Source organism: Bos indicus x Bos taurus, chromosome 10 (assembly GCF_003369695.1).
Source record: "Bos indicus x Bos taurus breed Angus x Brahman F1 hybrid chromosome 10, Bos_hybrid_MaternalHap_v2.0, whole genome shotgun sequence".
NCBI lineage: Eukaryota > Metazoa > Chordata > Mammalia > Artiodactyla > Bovidae > Bos > Bos indicus x Bos taurus.
In genome coordinates this window covers 78,724,145-78,742,559 of record NC_040085.1, presented here as the reverse complement: position 1 = coordinate 78,742,559, position 18,415 = coordinate 78,724,145, and the positions used below count along the sequence as shown (strand labels likewise).

The 18,415-nt window shown below is 40.8% G+C and overlaps 1 protein-coding gene and 1 non-coding gene across 2 annotated transcripts in view; both read left to right on the top strand.

Moving 5' to 3' along the window:
- The window catches only part of HEATR4 (HEAT repeat containing 4), a 48,122-nt gene extending 34,217 nt beyond the window's left edge, over positions 1–13,905 (top strand). The window contains exon 18 of the mRNA XM_027552368.1: positions 13,601–13,905. Within this exon, the coding sequence (XP_027408169.1) occupies positions 13,601–13,759 (159 nt within the window). The 3' untranslated portion in view covers positions 13,760–13,905. The remainder of the gene's footprint in view (positions 1–13,600) is intronic.
- A 3,182-nt stretch (positions 13,906–17,087) lies between these two features.
- On the top strand, positions 17,088–17,159 carry TRNAC-GCA. The gene has a single exon. It is a non-coding gene; the product is annotated as a tRNA-Cys (tRNA).
- The last annotated feature ends 1,256 nt before the right edge of the window (positions 17,160–18,415 follow it).

Below are 18,415 nucleotides of genomic sequence, written 5' to 3'. Positions count from 1 at the left end.
ACAATCACGAGGAAAACAATGAAACATTATCACCTGCCCTCTTGGGACTTACATTTCCGAGGACACAATCAACATGCGAGATAATGCACAATCCTTTTTCTACCCTTCATCTTTGCGAGTTTGATCCAGCTCAAACTTCAAGGTCATCAAGGCTACTTCTTAATTAAACTGAATGGAATGTTTTCTGACTTAATTCCATATTCAGTAAACATGCTGACTTTACCTGCCCAGGGCTTCTCTGGTGGCTCAGCTGGTAAAGAATTGGCCTGCAATGTGGGAGACCTGGGTTTGATCCCTGGATTGGGAAGATACCCTGGAGAAGGGAACAGCTACCCACTCCAGTATTCTGGCCTGGAGAATTCCATGGACTGTATAGCCCATGAGGTCGCAGAGAGTCAGACAAGACTGAGTGATGATCATTGTCATTGTTACCTGCCCAACCCCCCAACCCCCCACTGTCCTGGTCTGTGTGGCAGGTTGGAAAAGAATTTCCAGACATGAGGCAGGAGAGGAGAATAAAGTTTGTTAGAGTGGGACAAGCTGTTAGAACAGTGGGCCAGCTTAAGGGAGAGCCGAACAAACTTTTATGGCCTCAAGACAGAAAATTCCTACTGGAATGGTGGCATTAGGTGATTGGTTAGGATGCTCTAGGGTGGATAGTAGGATGAGTATTTTACATAATACGAAGTCTGGGAACTGGCCAGTTTTGATCCAAAAGCTCATGGCAACAGTTGCTATGGGGCTTGGTCAGGTTCAGAGATTTTTATCCTGTGAACTTTGTACAGGGCTCCACACCTCTGACCTTGGTGTTGGGCTCCACATCCACCCTAGTAGGAAGACACAGAATTTCCTTTGAATGACCATTCTTTGTCTTACACTCAGTTGCTATGGATCAGGTGGGGCTCCACTTGGGCTCCAGAAGTGCTGCAGAGTACAGTGAATGCTCCAAACTGTGGAAGGCCTGGAACATCACTGGAATCCAGTATCCTAAGGCCACAATGATTGGCTTGTGCTTAACCACGTGACCCAAATTTCTCCATTCCAAGTGAATCAAAGGAGCTTTGCTCTACAGACAGGCTGCCAGAGATTCTGGAGTCCACGCGCAGAGGTGAGCAATATCATTATTTTTGGTGGCAGTTGAACATCCATCCAAGAAAATTCCTGTGTCCCCAGACTGCTGTGGGAGACCAACTTTTGAGTTCTGCGTTTTCGCTCCAAGCTACCCCTGGTGTTTAAGAAGAACTGCACGCTGCACCTTGGGCCGGGGTCTCTCATCAATCACCTGCCCTCAGCCCAGCTCTCTTGGGTGGGAGGGGTGGAGAGGGGGCAAAACTGAGATTCATGAAGAGAATCGGGGCTATTCTTGTATTCTTGATATCTGCCCTTCCCACCCTCTCTGGAATTCTGTTTTATTAGCTTCAACTTCTCTGTACAGAATCTTCAATCGCACCTCCTCTGAACCTTAAATCAACTTCTTAAATTTGGGCCTCTCATTTTGTTGGGGCCAGTGTGAGGAAAGCAGGAGAGACTCCATCTTGAAGCCTGTTATCCGTCTTAAAGACAGGATGTGAACTGGGCCTGAACCCTGCCCAAGAGTGAGGAAAACATTGCTAGTGAAAACCAGGTATCCTGGAGACTTCCCTCCCTACAGACGACAAACAGAGATTGTAGTTGAAGTTGGGCTGCCCCTGTTAGATTAACCACGGAGACATCCCCCCTTGATGTATAATCATTGTCAGCCAGTTCAGTCAGTTCAGTCGCTCAGTCGTGTCTGACTCTTTGTGACCTCATGGACTGCAGCACGCCAGGCTTCCCTGTCCATCACCAACTCCCAGAGTTCACTCAGACTCACGTGCATTGAGTTTACACCCTTGCAAGCAGTTATGAACATGTTGGACTTACATCACGTTACTCTCTCAGATCTCAGTAATCTCATCTGTAAAGTGGGAATAGTCATTGAATATACTTCTTCATAGTGTTGTTGTGAGGATAAAATAATGGATGCAAGGCACTTAGTGCAGGATCTGGTAAAGGTTACACACTTTAAAAATTATAGCTATAATTTATTATTATGAAGCAAAGCCATGGACGATGGCTTTGGTGCCTCTGGCCCAGTTCGGAGGAACTAGGAGTGCAGGAGGCAGAGAAGTACTTTAGTTGGGCAGGATGACAGCATGAAATGGGCAGATTATTCATGCACATGCCCTGTAGAAGTTTAAGTGTGTCAATGGGACCGTATCAAACAAGGCCATTGTGTGAGCTATCGCTCTGCAGTTACCTGGCCAAGAGCCAAAGGCCAAAGTAAGGGTTGAAACCAACTGATGTTCTCCTGGAAAGTCTTGTGCCCTAATCTAGGGCTGCAGTGTCTGGAGGAAGGGCCAGCAGAGGGGGAGCCCTCTTCCTAATTGACAAACAGGCTGTGTGTGCTCGCCAGACCCTGATAACAAGATTCTCTGGGGAAATACTGCAATGGGCAAGTTAAGGCTGTCACTGGGAGCTTTGTTTTTTCAAAGAGAGCAGTTTTCAAAATAAAGTGGACGCATCCTATAGTGAACTGGGGGGATGACCTATGCTTCTTGGCTGGCAAAGCTGGGGAATACTGTGCTTAGCTGGAGGAGGGCCGTAGATTTGTCTTTACCACATCCTGTACAAGTATCTTCTACTCTAAGTCTTTCCTGTGACCTCATCCACTTCTTTTTTCAACATTTTTGTGATTTCCTCAAATAAAGAATGTTGTTTCTATCTGTCTTCTAAGTTTCCCTTGCGACTGGGAGGCACCTTCTAGGGACTGGCTTACCTTTAATTTCATCTTTTTCCAATGGATCTACTTAGTTCAACAAAAGTAGCTATTAGTAACCATTTTCTAGGACTTCCCTGGTGGTCCGGCAGTGGAGAGTCCATTCTTCCAATGCAGGGGATGCAGGTTTGACCCCAGATTGGAGAACTATGGTTCCACATGTCACAGGCATGGCCAAAAATTTTTTAGAAAACAAAAACAATTTCTAGAAATATAATTTACTGACATGGAATAACTTCTCAATATACCATTGAATAAGGAAAAAGAAACAGACAAAATAAGTGATACAGTAGGTTCCCATTCAGGAATGTGTGTGTGTGTGCCGGGGACCAGCCCCGGCTGATCCAGGGTATTCGAAGGAGAGACGGCGTAGGCGAAGATCAGGAAACAATTGCTTAATTAAACGTTAATTAAGGATATAAAGAGTAATAGAATGAGGATAGCTCAGTAAAACTCAGTGAAGAAAAGAGGCTGAAATAAGGATAGCTCAGTGAGGAAATTCAGTGGAGAAAAGAGGCTAAATAATTCAGCCAGAAGGTAAGAGAAAGAACGACATGGTGAGACCAAGTTTCGGTGAACAAGGCCCGCACTTTATTTTCCAAAGTAGTTTTTATACCTTAAGTTATGCATAGAGGATAATGGGGGAAGGGGTAGAGTCTTGCAGCAAACCAGGCTTTCTTCCTGCAAACTTATCATATGCAAAAGCTAAGGTGATTTGCATCATCTTCTGGCCCGGAGGCCTGTTAACATTTTAAGACCTTTTCTTCAGAAAACTTATTTTTCTCTAAAGGTGATTGGTCAGGAGCCACCCTCCAAAAGCATTAGATAAAGTTGCATTCCTACAGCGCAAAGGTGTGGTGGGCTATAACAAGAAAAAGAATTAACTCAAGGGTCCCAGGTTACAAACATTAAAGCTACTACTTACACCAATTATATTAATCAATACACTGCCAGGGACACAGCAGGCAAGGGATATGGAAACTTAGCAGCAAACATTGGCCCAACAAGTGAAAATCCCTTCACCAATACAATTTCTAATCAATCTTTTAGCTACTCAAAAGAATCTGTGTTTAGACAGTTTAGAACATCTCCTGCCTCTCACAGTTGGGAGGCTCTGAACAATCACATGTGGCCGGAAAAACCTATTCAGGCAGGCTAGAGGATTTCCAAAGGAGTTTGTAGGTTAAACACTGTCACACCCAGGAATTATTAACTGGAGCTGTAAGCTAACTTTTTTCAGAGAGGTAGTGGGGGACAGCCCCCCGTAAAGTCAGAGGTGTAGGTGAAAGCACAAAGCAGAAAGTAGGCAGACTCTGGTTTTGGGGGTAGATTGCTCGAGAATTTCCAGGGGGACTCCTGAAGCTCGATCCCGCCTTTGCGTATGCCGAGCCTCCTTCCTCATGACCTTTGTCATGGGCGGAGTTCCTCACGCTGGCTACCGGCAGTGATAGAATTCCAGTTGAGCTATTCCAGATCCTGAAAAGTGCTGCACTCAATATGCAATATGCACTCAATATGCAATATGCCGGCTCCCGGCATGTGTGTGTGTGTGTGTGTGCACACGCATGTGTGTGGTGTGTATGTGTATTTCTATCTATACATCTGCCCATATATACATACTAGTGAAAAAAGTTTGGGAGTCCTTATGCCACAATATTTAACAGTGATTGCCTTTGGATCGTGGGATTTCAGGTGATGTTTACTTTCTTCTTTTTTGTTTATTTGCATGGTCTGGGTTTTCTACATTGTAAATATCATTTATACAATTAAAAATATAGTGTTTTTTAAGCAACAAACTTCACTTCCTCTAATTCTTTCATTTTTCCTGATCTCTAATCATTGTTTGCCTTGCTCTTGTTTTCTTGAATTACCTTTATTAATTAAAGAAATTTGATACTGAGATTATAAATATTAATAATTGTTCATCAGAAAAGCTGCTGTAGAAAAGAGGTTGGATAGAGCCTATCCTATATTTAAAGCTACATAGAATGATTTGAAGCCTCTCAGAAAAGTTATCTCCTCCACCACAACCCATTGTTACTTTTTCCTTTGGATTCAGTTCAGTTCAGTTCAGTTCAGTTGCTCAGTCGTGCCCGACTCTTTGATACCTCATGGACCACAGCACGCCAGGCTTCCCTGTCTATCACCAACTCCCAGAGTTCACTCAAACTCACATCCATCGAGTCGGTGATGCCATCCAACTATCTCATCCTCTGTCGTCCCATTCTCCTCCTGCCCTCAATCTTTCCTAGCATCAGGGTCTTTTCAAATGAGTCAGTTCTTCGCATCAGGTGGCCAGAGTATTGGAGTTTCAGCTTCAGGATCAGTCCTTCCAGTGAACACCCAGGACTGATCTCCTTCAGGATTGACTGCTTTGATCCACTTGCAGTCCAAGGGACTGTCAAGACTCTTCTCCAAAACCACAGTTCAAAAGCATCTTCTGCACTCAGGTCCAACTCTTTATGGTCCAACTTCTTATGGTCCAACTCTCACATCCATACATGACTATTGGAAAAACCATAGCCTTGACTAGATAGACCTTTGTTGACAAAGTAATGTCTCTGCTTTTGAATATGCTATCTAGGTTGGTCATAACTTTCCTTCCAAGGAGTAAGCGTCTTTTAATTTCATGGCTTCAGTCACCATCTGCAGTGATTTTGGAGCCCAGAAAAATAAAGTCAGACACTGTTTCCACTGTTTCCCCATCTATTTGCCATGAAGTGATGGGACCAGAAGCCGTGATCTTAGTTTCCTGAATGTTGAGCTTTAAGCCAACTTTTTCACTCTCCTCTTTCACTTTCATCAAGAGGCTCTTTAGTTCTTCACTTTCTGCCGTAAGAGTGGTGTCATCTGCATATCTGACATTATTGATATTTCTCCCAGCAATCTTGATTCCAGCTTGTGCTTCCTCCAGCCCAGCATTTCTCATGATGTACTCTGCATAGAAGTTAAATAAGCAGGGTGACAATATATAGCCTTGACATACTCCTTTTCCTATTTGGAACCAGTCTGTTGTTCCATGTCCAGTTCTAAATGTTGTTATTAGTCATTGCCTTTTTCATTAATTCTTCCCCCCTCCCCACATTGGGAAGATATATTAGATTGCCAGGGCTGCCATAACAAAGTACCACAGACTGGCTGACTTGAACAACAGAAATTTACTTTCTCACAATTCTAGAGGCTGGAAGTCTGAGATCAAGGTTTTGATGGGACTGGTTTCTGGGTCCTCTCTCCTTGGCTTGTGGATGATTGGCTTCTCCCAATCTTCATATGGTCTTTCCTCTGGACAAGACTGTGATCAAATTTCTTCTTTTTATAAGAGCATCAGTCATATTGGATTAGGGTCCATTCTTAAAACCTCACTTTAACTTCATAACCTCTGTAAAGAACTTGTCTCCAAATATAGTCACATTCTGAGTTACTGGTTAGGATTAATGAATGAAGTAACAATGAATGAATTAACACATGAATTTTAAGAGACACATTTTAGCCCATGACAGAGGGGTGATATATACTAAATCACAAATTCCTTGAAGAACTTTTCCTTTTTGAAGGAAGGATAACATGATAAGTTATTGAAAAGGGGATAGGGAGAAAAAGAAATTTAAGGAACATAAAAGAAAACAAATGTCCAGGTAGTGGTTTTCAGCCCAAGATGATTTTGTACCTGCCCCCTGCCACCTCCTTCCCAGGGGACATTTGACAATATCAAGAGACATTTTTGTTTGTCACAACAGGGGAGATATTACTGGCATCTAATGCATAGAGGCCAGAGATGCTGCTAAACATTCTACAGTGTGTGATACAGCGCCACAACAAAAGGTTCTCCAGACCCAGACCTAAATGTACCAAATATACCTAAATATACCAAAAGACGCTTGCTTCTTGGAAGAAAAGCTATGACCAACCTACACAGCATATTAAAAAGCAGAGATATTACTTTGCCGACCAAGGTCCATCCAGTCAAAGCTATGGTTTTTCCAGTAGTCATGTATGGATGTGAGAGTTGGACTATAACGAAAGCTGAGCACCAAAGAATTGATGCTTTTGAACTGTGGTGTTGGAGAAGACTCTTGAGAGTCCCTTGGACTGCAAGGGGATCAAAGCAGTCAATCCTAAAGGAAATCAGTCCTGAATATTTATTGGAAGGAAGGACTGATGCTGAAGCTGGAACTTCAGTACTTTGGCCACTTGATGCAAAGGGCTGACTCATTGAAAAAGACCCTGATGCTGGGAAAGATTGAAGGCAGGATGAGAAGGGGATGACAGAGGATGAGATGGTTGGATGGCATCACTGACTCAATGGACATGAGGTTGAGTAAGCTGCAGGAGTTGGTGATGGACAAGGAAGCCTGGTGTGCTGCAGTCCATGGGGTTGCAAAGAGTCAGACACGACTGAGCAACTGAAGTGAACTGAAATGTACCAAGGTTGAGAAACTCTAGGATAAACTTTTGGATGACTTCATCAATATAAAATTTGAATATCTTTGATCCAGTAATATTAATACTACTTCCAAGAATCTATCCAGCAGAAATATCTACCCATGTGTACAAACATATAGATAGATAGATAGATACTTATGCTCATTGTTTATCAGTTCAAAATTGAAAATGGCTCAAATGTACTAAAGATCAAGAATTCTTGTTAAAAATTATTACTAGGAAAGATGTTGAAAATATATTGTAATTGAAAAATCAAATTGCAGAACAATATGTATGTTGTCCCTTTTTGTTGTTAAAATTGCAACCCATGTACAGTTATATATTGTTTCTTTAAAACTACATGTGTTATATATGTGTCTGTGTGCACAGTTGAATACCTGAAGTCAGAGGTTGTCTCTGGCGAATGGCGTTATTGGCAATAGAAGGACTTTCATGCTTAAATTTATACATTTCTGAATTACTTGGCTTAAAGTCTCAAGGATATAGGACTTTGCTTTGGCAAATGTGAGACAGACTCCAGGCTAACTTTGAGAATATTGACTCTTACTAATTTGGATCACTGTTTTACCAAATTACTGTAAATCAGGGAGCAACGTATTGTAATAATCCTTAAACCAAATCTGGCAGAACTCCTGTGGACTAAGAATGATTTTTATATTTTTAAATGGCTGATTGAAAAAAATCAAAAGAAAAGGAATATTTTGTCGTGTAAAATTTATACAAAACTCAAATTTCAGTGCCAACATATAAACTTGTATTGGAAGTTTGTATTGTACTCGTTCATTGCAGACTCCCTAGGGCTACTTTCATGCTACAACAGCAGAGTGGAGTAGGCTATCTCACAGTCAAAGCATAAAATATATACTATTTGGCCCGTCACAGAAAAGGTCTGCAAAGTCCTGCAGTACAATATGTAAGATGCTGTCTAGGATGTTGAACTTCCAGCTCTTTTGCTACAGTCCCACTAAAAGAATTGTGAAAAACTATGTCACCTCTTCACCTTCTTTCATCGACATCAGAAATGTTTTCAAGGACTTCTGTGGTGGTTCAGTGGTAGAGAATCCACCTGACAACACAGGAGACACAGGCTCCATCCCTGATCCAGAAAGACCCCACAAGCCACAGAGCAGCTCGGCCCCTGTGCCCCAGCCATTGAGCTTGTGCTCTAGAGCCTGGAAGCTGCAACATGAGAAGCCTACTCACTGCAACCAGAGAGTAGAGAAAGCCCATGCACAGCAACAGACGCAGCACAGCCAAAAATAAATAATGCATACAATGCATAAAAATGTTTTTAAGTTTAAGTAGATACAAAGAGTCTAATTTCTAATATCTACATATTCTGGCATTATATATTGATATTTTAATGAATTGTTATATCACTTCAAAAATGCATCCAACTAAATCTCTAACAGTTTGGTACCTACCATCCATCCCCTGGAGAAGGAAATGACAACCCACTCCAGTATTCTTGCCTGGAGCATCCCATGGACGGCAAAGCCTGGCGGGCTACAGACCAGGGGGTTGCAAAAGTCAGAAATGACTTAAGCAACTTAGCACACATATATCATCCATGTTAAAAACTGTAAAATAAGCTCTTCTTTGAAATAGAAAATTTAATCTTTTTTTAAACTTACATTCTATTTTTAAATGAGTTCCACACAGAATTTTATTCTAATATATTCTATATTTATGCTTGAAAATATTTTTTATCATCATCACACTATCTGTAACAAAAATATGTATTTAAATTGAGGTTACAATTATAGTCTCTTACCATAGTCTGGGTTTCTTCCTGGGACTCCCTGACCTCCTAAATGATTTTTTTTTTTAATTTGTATTCATTGAGATTCATTCTTTTGCTGTATAGTTCTATAGCTTTTAACAAATGCATAATGCCTTGTATTCACCATTTCAAGACTAGTTTCTGTTCAGTTCAGTTCAGTCACTCAGTCGTGTCCAACTCTTTGCGACCCCATGAACTGCAGCATACCAGGCCTCCCTGTCCATCACCAACTCCCAGAATCCACCCAAACCCATGTCCGTTGAGTCAGTGATGCCATCCAACCATCTTATCCTCTGTCATCCCCTTCTCCTCCTGCCCTCAATCTTTCCCAGCATCAGGGTCTTGTCAAATGAGTCAGCTCTTCAGATCAGGTGGCTAAAGTATTGGAGTTTCAGCTTCAACATCAGTCCTTCCAATGAACACCCAAGACTGATCTCCTTTAGGATGGACTGGTTGGATCTCCTTGCAGTCCAAGGGACTCTCAAGACTCTTCTCCAACACCACTGTTCAAAACCATCAATTCTTTTGTGCTCAGCTTTCTTTATAGTCCAACTCACATCCATACATGACTACTGGAAAAACCATAGCCTTGACTAGATGGACCTTTGTTGACAAAGTAATGTCTCTGCTTTTTAATATGCTATCTAGGTTGGTCATAACTTTCCTTCCAAGGAGTAAGCGTCTTTTAATTTCATGGCTGCAATCACCATCTGCAGTGATTTTGGAGCCCCCCAAAATAAAGTCAGACACTGTTTCCCCATCTATTTGCCATGAAGTGATGGGACCGGAAGCCATGATCTTAGTTTCCTGAATGTTGAGCTTTAAGCCAACTTTTTCACTCTCCTCTTTCACTTTCATCAAGAGGCTCTTTAGTTCTTCACTTTCTGCCATGAGGGTGGTGTCTCTGCATATCTGAGGTCATTGATATTTCTCCTGGCAATCTTGACTCCAGCTTGTGCTTCCTCCAGCCCAGCATTTCTCATGATGTACTCTGCATAGAAGTTAAATAAGCAGGGTGACAATATACAGCCTTGACGTACTCCTTTTCCTATTTGGAACCAGTCTGTTGTTCCATGTCCTGTTCTAACTATTCCTTCCTGACTTGTATACAGGTTTCTCAAGAGGCAGGTCAGGTGGTCTGGTGTTCCCATCTCTTTCAGAATTTTCCACAGTTTATTGTGATCCACACAGTCAAAGGCTTTGGCATAGTCAATAAAGCGGAAATGTTTTTCTGCAACTCTCTTGCTTTTTCGATGATCCAGCGGATTGGCAATTTGATCTCTGGTTCCTCTGCCTTTTCTAAAACCAGCTTGAATATCTGGAAGTTCACAGTTCATGTATTGCTGAAGCCTGGCTTGGAGAATTTTAAGCGTCACTTTACTAGCGTGTGAGTTGAGTGCAATTGTGTGGTAGTTGGAGCATTCTTTGGCATTGCCTTTCTTTGGGATTGGAATGAAAACTGACCTTTTCCAGTCCTGTGGCCACTGCTGAGAATAGTTTAACCACCCTAAAATCTCCTTTGCTTCCTCTTTTCCATCCTCTCTTCCCTCAAACACCCAAAGATCAATGATCTTTTTATTATCTCTGTTGTTTTGCCTTTTCCAGAATGTCATATAATTAAAATCATACATTAGTAGCCTTTTCAGGCTAACTTCTTTCACTCAGCAATATATATTCAAGATTACCCATACTTTTTTGTGGCTTGAGAGCTTCTTTCTTGTCTGTGAATCGTATTTCATCATATGGTGTACCACTGTTAGTTTTTCCATTCACCTATTGAAGGTTGGTTCTAGTTTTTAGTGATTCATAGTGATTATGAATAAAGCTGCTACAAACATTCATGTGCAGGTAAAACTTACTTTTTATCATGATTTCAGTTTTATTTTTTAAAATATTTATTTGTCTGCTTTGAGTCTTAGTTGCAGCATGTGGCGTGTGGGATCTAGTCCCCTGACCAGGAATTAAACCTGGACCCCATCATTGGGAATGTAGTCTCTTAGCCTCTGGACCACCATGAAAGTCCCATCATTTTTCATTTCAAGTATAATATTCAAAGAATATAATAAAAATGATTGACAGAAATACATCTTGAAAGTCAAAATTAAAATGATATAGCCCATCATAATATATTATTCAAATTTTTAAGTAATAAAAAACAAGATAATAAATAATTTGTTGGTTCTTACTACTTAAATAGCAAAAATATAATATAATATGTAGCTGAAATTATAAGTTATTTGTTAAGTAAGAAAAATTATACAAGGCCCAGTGTTCTTTCTGCAAATATGTAAATAGGCATATATAAAACTCTGGGGTTAAACTTTTGAGATTAATTAGAGAATATTTAAGTATATAAAAACCAGAAACAATCTCATTAAATTCATTAGACATCATAACAAAATTGTTCCTATTTATTTAATGAAACAGGAAGATACATGCATACACAAAGGCAAATTCACTGTTTGTAGTACCAATATAGGTTTGTTCCCTGCAAATACACAATTCTGATGTGTACTATTTTACTTGATTCCTATTACAAAAGAAAAACATATGGTGCATTTATTGATAATGCAGTTTTCCTGCATCATCATATTCTGGTTTAAAAAAAAAAACAGGAAAAGTTCAAAGAATGTAAAATTTTCAAATTCAAAACGGTCTTTTTGTCAAGGTAGGTGATAGAATATATTTTATTTAACAATTTGTTAGCTTAATTGATAGCATATATATATTTAGACATTTAGTAAGTGGGATTCCATTTATACTTTGATCCTAAGAATACATTTAGGAATGAGATAGATATCACTCTTTCTGTTCCATAGAGTAATACAGAAACTTAGGTTGATATTAGAACAGCCTAGACTCCTGGGAATGCTTTAACCTAAGTACAAACTTAACCCTGATCATCACTACAATGGTTTATAAAATGAAAAGAGAGCAGTGCTGTGTCCCCAGGTGCTGTTCACTCTGATTGAATCTATCTCAGCACATCTGAAGAATAAAGCTCTTTAATTGTTGCTACTATAGTTCCCATAGCTGCTGCTACTTCTGTGTAACAGTAAAGATAAAGAAAACCCAGTCTCTCCCCAAAGATCACCATGTGAAGGTCCAAGCCTTGGGTGGGCAATTCAGGCATATTCTCCCCATTAGGCTGCTAACTGGGATCAAGAGTCAGGTCCCGGGGTCCAGCCCCAGTTGGATCCAGGGATTCCCTCGGGAGGACAGCGTTGTCCATTAAAAGGATAGATGAAAGACACAGAGGCTTGACCTGACTGGTTTACGTGGGAAACTAATAAAGTTCGTGACACCGAACTTGCTCTGACTACGGAGGCCACAGGCGCTCTCTCGAATAGCTGAAGGTGCCCCACCTTAGGCAGCTTCTCGAGTGGGTCTTAGAAGCCCAGGCAAATAAGTAGTCTCAGAGAGCCCCCTCGCGCCAATCATTCATCCTGAAGGAAGAACAGAGAAGAAAAGGAGAGAAAAGGAAACAAGAAAGAACGACACGGGGAGACCAAGCCTGATGAGCAAGGCCCACAACTTTATTTTCCAAAGTAGTTTTTATACCTTAAGTTGTGCATAGAGGATAATAGGGGGGTAGAGTCATGCAAGGTCAGCAGTCCCTGACCCTTATCGAAGCCAGGCTTTCTTTCTGCAAACTTATCATATGCAAAGGCTTTAGGTGATTTACATCATCTTCTGGCCAGGAGGCCTGTTAACATTTTATGAGCCTTTCTTCAGAAAACTTATTTTTCTCTAAAGGTGATTATTCTAAAGTCAGGCGCCACCCTCCGAAAGCATTAGATAAAGTTGCATTCCTAAGGGCCAAAGTGTGGTGGGCTCTAACAAGAAAAGAATTAACTCAAGGGTCCAAGGTTACAAACATTAAAGCTACTACTTACATTTCTATATACCAACTATATTAATCAATAACACTCCCAGGGACACAGTAGGTAAGGGATATGGAGACTTGGCAGCAAGCATTAGCTCAACAAAGAAATCCTCTACTAGTTCTATTCTAACAATTTTAACTCTCTGAGAAGCTCTGCATTAGAATATCTTAAGCTTCCCGTGCCTCTCGTGGTTGGGAGGCTGTGAACAATCACATGCGTAGCTGCAGGAGTCGGAACAAACCTGCCAGCCAAGCTAGAAAGTCATCAGAGGGGTTTGAATTGAAACACTCCTATTATGCCCAGGAGACTTATTAACTAGAGCTCTAAGTTGATTTTCTTCAGAGAAAGGTGGTCGGGGATAGCCCCCCGTTAATGTCAGAAGAGTTGGTGAAAGTTGTGAAATAGTAAAACAGACAGATTTTGGTTTGGGGGTAGATGCTCGGGCAGGTCCAGGGGGCCTCTCGAGTCCTGATTCGCCTTTGCCTTCAGGGCCTCTCCGCAAGACTTTTGTCATGGGTGGGAACGCCCGTGCTGGCTCCCGGCAGTCAGGTCTTGAACTCATAGATTCAATTCTCTTATTTATGATGGTGGTTCATAGAGCTATGGCTGAAGAGGCTTTGTCTTTCGATCTACCTGTCATGTGAGGACCACATTTGGGCTATGTGTTCACGTGTTAATATTTCTCTGCAGCCTGTGAGGCCCTGCGCACCAAGTCCCTGGTCACAGAGTCCAGTCCTGGGCCTAAACACAAGAAGCAGAGGTCGCTCATCACTTGTCAAAGATCTACGCACTGCCCGGGAAAAAAGGATTGCGATGGGACCATTTGGATATGACGACCAAGATCTCTAGCTAAGTGAAAACTCAGAAGTTTTTCCCAGGGCTTTTTCCCCTTGAAATAAAGGTAATTATTTGTAGGATGAGCCCTTCTCTTGCTCCAAGACACAGGCAGCAGTGGAGTTAGTCACATTCTTTTCTTTACCTGATGTTGTATAATCTCTTTGTCATTATGTTTATAAAGAAAAATCTATTTAATGTTGACCTGGCTTTTTTTTTTTTTTTTGACCTGGCTTTTTAATTTGCACCATATACACAGAGGGTTCAAGAAAACTGACATCACGCTAGATGACAGTGCATATTTTTCCATAACCCAGGAAAGTCATATACTAAATGTAGGTCAGAACTCCACATTTTACTAGAACAGAAATATTCAAAGACCCAGAATCTTTTGCAAGGTATACAAAGAGCCTTTTGAAACCCAAACTAGAATCCCATTAGTCTGGGAAAGAAAGTCATAGGTGATATTTTCTATCCACAAGTCTAGTCTTATTCTAAAGCAAGCTCTTTAACTGCAGCGCACAAGGCAATGAGCAAATCAGGTCACAGGACTTTCCTAAGAAAACAGAGTCAGTACAGTATTTCCCACCTTGTATTGTGTGTATGGGTGTGAACACTTTTAGATTCCTGTGAAGCATTGCTGCAGTTTCACAAGGCTGATCAGCAATTCTTACGAGCCTCAGAGTAGTTAATGCTTAAAAGATTTAGATATCATGGGAGAGTTACAAACTATATCTGTATCCTAAGCTGGGATCCCCTAAGAGCACACAATACCCCTAAACTTGCCATGGAAGAGGAAAGATCCAGAATTCACAGTAGTGTGAATCCAGCTTTCTTTCCAAAATATTGATTGCTATTTATACCCTAAATAGCTTTGGAACATTCAGTGATTATTGTAAAATAAAGGCAATATGAATCTCACTCTGTTTTTCTTCTGATCAGATCCTCCCTTCTGGTGCACTATTATGATCAGAAATATGAAAAGCAATAATTTCCACTATGAATTCCTAGCAGCTATGGAACATGGAGGGAAAAAAGAACCTTGGGGAATATCAGTTAAGTATGAAAAAGAAAATCTTCCCTTTTCCTGTTTCATGTAACCCATTTTTATTTGTTAATTTACACACTTCATCCCAGTGAAACACTAATCCATTAAGTACCACCACATATATCAAAGTCATTTCCACATCTATCAAATCTGAAGATTCTAAGATCTGGCTTCCATGAGACATTTGAGACAATAAATAATTCTGTATGAGTAGTTTTTCTGCCCCTGTATCTCTGACTTTCACTTCATAATGAAAGGACTTTATTGTGCTCTCTGCATCACTGGCAGGAACAAGAGGGCTGAACTGAACTCTTCAGTAGGTCAGCAAGGCCAAATAGAGGGTCTGTTAGGCTATCTGTACTGTGGGAAGGGCAGCAGCAGAAATCACCCTTGTCTTTGAGCGATTTTATAAGACACGTTTAAGAACCTTTCACAGACAATATGCTTAGTCTAGTAAGAATTGTTTGGTACACTGCAGATGTGCTATGAGAGGCCAGGGGAGGGGGGTGCTGCCATAGTCTTGGATCTCAGAGACAGCTAGACCCTCCAGGCTGGGGAAAGGACAGGAGAAAAGCTGGAGGAAGGAACTTGGCAGGGGTCCTTGAAGGCTCCATTTTCAGCTCCTGTTTCCCAAATCGGTTCACTTGTTACTTCACCGTTAAGAGGCTGGATTCCATCTCCTTACCCTTGTACTTTGTGTACTTTGTGTGTGTTAGTTACTCAGTTGTGTCTGATTCTTTGCGATCCCTTGAGGACTATAGCCCACCAGGCTCCTCTGTCCATGGAATTCTCTAGGCAAGAATACTGGAGTGGGTTGCCATGCCCTTCTCCAGGGGATCTTTCTGACCCAGGGATCGAACCTGGGTCTCCTGTGTTGCAGGCAGATTCTTTACTGTCTGAGCCACCAGGCAAACTGAATCTATTCATATTAATAAAATGTTATGACAAAATACTCCAGAGGTCCCACAAATCCTTGCCTGTCCTTCCAGACTGAGGCTGTTGTAAGAGACTCTCTTCCCACCCAGAATGTCTTGGCTGTCTCCTTTCCATTGCTTCCATTTTCATCTTTCCTCTCCTTTCTTCTGCCACATTCACTAACTCCACAGGTTGAATTAGACAAAGGGCTGCTGCGAATCCTACTATAAAAGCTTCTGATTCTACTGACCAAGCTCCTGCTTGGTCCAGCTTGTTCAAGAAACACCATGCTGGCCTTTTCTCAGCCAAGATCTAGAGAAAATTTCCATTTTTCCTTCAAGATTTATGTCTTTACTAGTTTACACATTCCATCTGTTAGCATTCCTAGTGAACTACATCAACATAAATTTCCTGACCAGCAAAAAGGGGTTGGTGACTCAGAAAGAAAACACCTGTGTTAGAATTTATTCTCTCCCCTCCCACAGCCTCCCACTGGTTATCACTTAATCCTCCCACTCCACCCCATCATTTCTAGAAGAACTATACTGTCAGCAAATAGTTACCAAATGCATGTATTATTGAGGCATCATGGATATTCCAAGAAGTACAAGACAGTTTTTCTGACTCTGAGAAATTTGTTGTCTTGGTTGATAAAATGGGCTCATTTATTGGAGGCAGCATCAGAGCCTCTCAAAAGTCAAGAGTGAGCTGGATACTCCCACTTTTTTGAGACTTCAGCTATATTTTTAAAAATTAAAGTACCAGAATGATATTTTTAAAAATATGGTAGGTTTTAAAAGTATACACTTAAATTATTGTTTTAACACAAAAATTTACAATGACTAACTTTTGAAACAATGTCAAAAATCTAAATTGACATGAATGCTTTAGCAATACTATTCATAATAGCCAAGAAGTGGAAACAACCCAAATGTCCATCAACTGACAGATGGATAAATAAACTTTGATTTATCCATACAATAAAATATTACTTGTCAATAAAATATAAGGAAGTACTAGTGTGATGACAGATGAATGGATAAAGGAGATTGAGATATATATATGTATGTACATACATATACATACAATGGAATATTACTCAGCCATAAAAAGAATGAAATGCTCCATTTGCAGCATGGAGCTAGATGGACCTAGAGATTATCATACTAAGTGAAGTTAGGAAGACGGAGGAAACAAATATCATATATCACTTACATGTGGAACCTAAAAAAAATTATACAAATGAACTTATTTATAAAACAGAAATAGACTAACCAGACATGGAAAACAAACTTATGGTAACCAAAGGGGAAAGGAAGTGGGGAGGAATTAGTTAGGAATCTGGCATTAGCAGATACACACTCCTATATATGAAATGATTCCCTGATAACTCAGTTGGTAAAGAATCTGCCTGCAATGCAGGAGACCCTGGTTCAATTCCTGGTCAGGAAGATCCTCTGGAGAAGGGATAGGCTGCACACTCCAGTATTCTGGCCTAGACTATTCATGGACTATATAGTCCAAGGGATCACAAAGAGTCAGACACATCTGAGAAACTTGCCCTCACTCACTCACATCTATAAAATAGATAAACAATAAAAACTTATATAGCACAGGGAACTATATTCAATATCATTAATAACCTATAATGAAAAAGAATCAGAAAAAGAATATCTATATAATTGATTCACTTAAGCTGTACACTTGAAACAAACACAATATTATAAATCAATATACTTCAGTTTTTAAAAAATGACGAAGTACTGATAAATACTAAAACCTGGCTGAACCTTATGCTAAGTGAAAGAAGCCAGTTAGAAAAGACCATATATTGTATGATTTCATTTATATGAAATTTTCAAAATAGACAAATTTTTGTGTGTGTGTATTCCTTCTTAAACCAGTTGTCTGCTGAAGGGCACTTGGGTTATTTCCATGTCCTGGCTATTGTAAATTGTGCTGCTATGAACATTGGAGTGCATGTATCTTTTTGAATCAGAGTTTTCAACTGTTCCGTTGCATGCCCAGAGGTGGAATTGCCGCATCATGTGGCTGCTTTATTTTGATCTTTTTTAGGAAACTCCATACTGTTTTCTGGAGCAGCTGCACCAATTTACATTCCCACCAGTAGCGCGGGAGGCTTCCCAGGTGGCGCTAGTGGCACTAATGGTAAAGAACCTGCCTGCCCGTGCTGGACACGTAAGAGACGAAGGTTCAGTCCCTGGGTTGGGAAGATCCCCTGGAGGAGGGCAAGGCAACCCACTCCAGTACTCTTGCCTGGGGAATCCCATGGACAGAGGAGCCTAGTGAGTTACAGTCCGCAGGTTTACACAGAGTCGGACATGACTGAAGCGACTTAGCACGCATGCGTGTACAATAGTGTAGGGAGAGATCCCCTTTCTCCAACTCTCTCCAGCATTTGTTTTTTTACAGACTTTTTGATGATAGCCATGCTGGTCAGTATGTGGTTTTTATTTGTATTTCTCTCCATGGGGTGGCAAAGATTTGGACACGACTGAGAGACTTTCAATAATTATCAGCATTGAGCATCTTTTCATGTGCCTGTTGGCCATCTGTATTTCTTCTTTGGAGTAGTGTTTCTTTAGGTCTTCTGCCCATTTTTTGACTGGGTTGTTTATGTGTGTGTTTTTCATGTGTTATATAAGCTGTTTGTAGATAAGGGACTAGATCTGATAGACAGAGTGCCT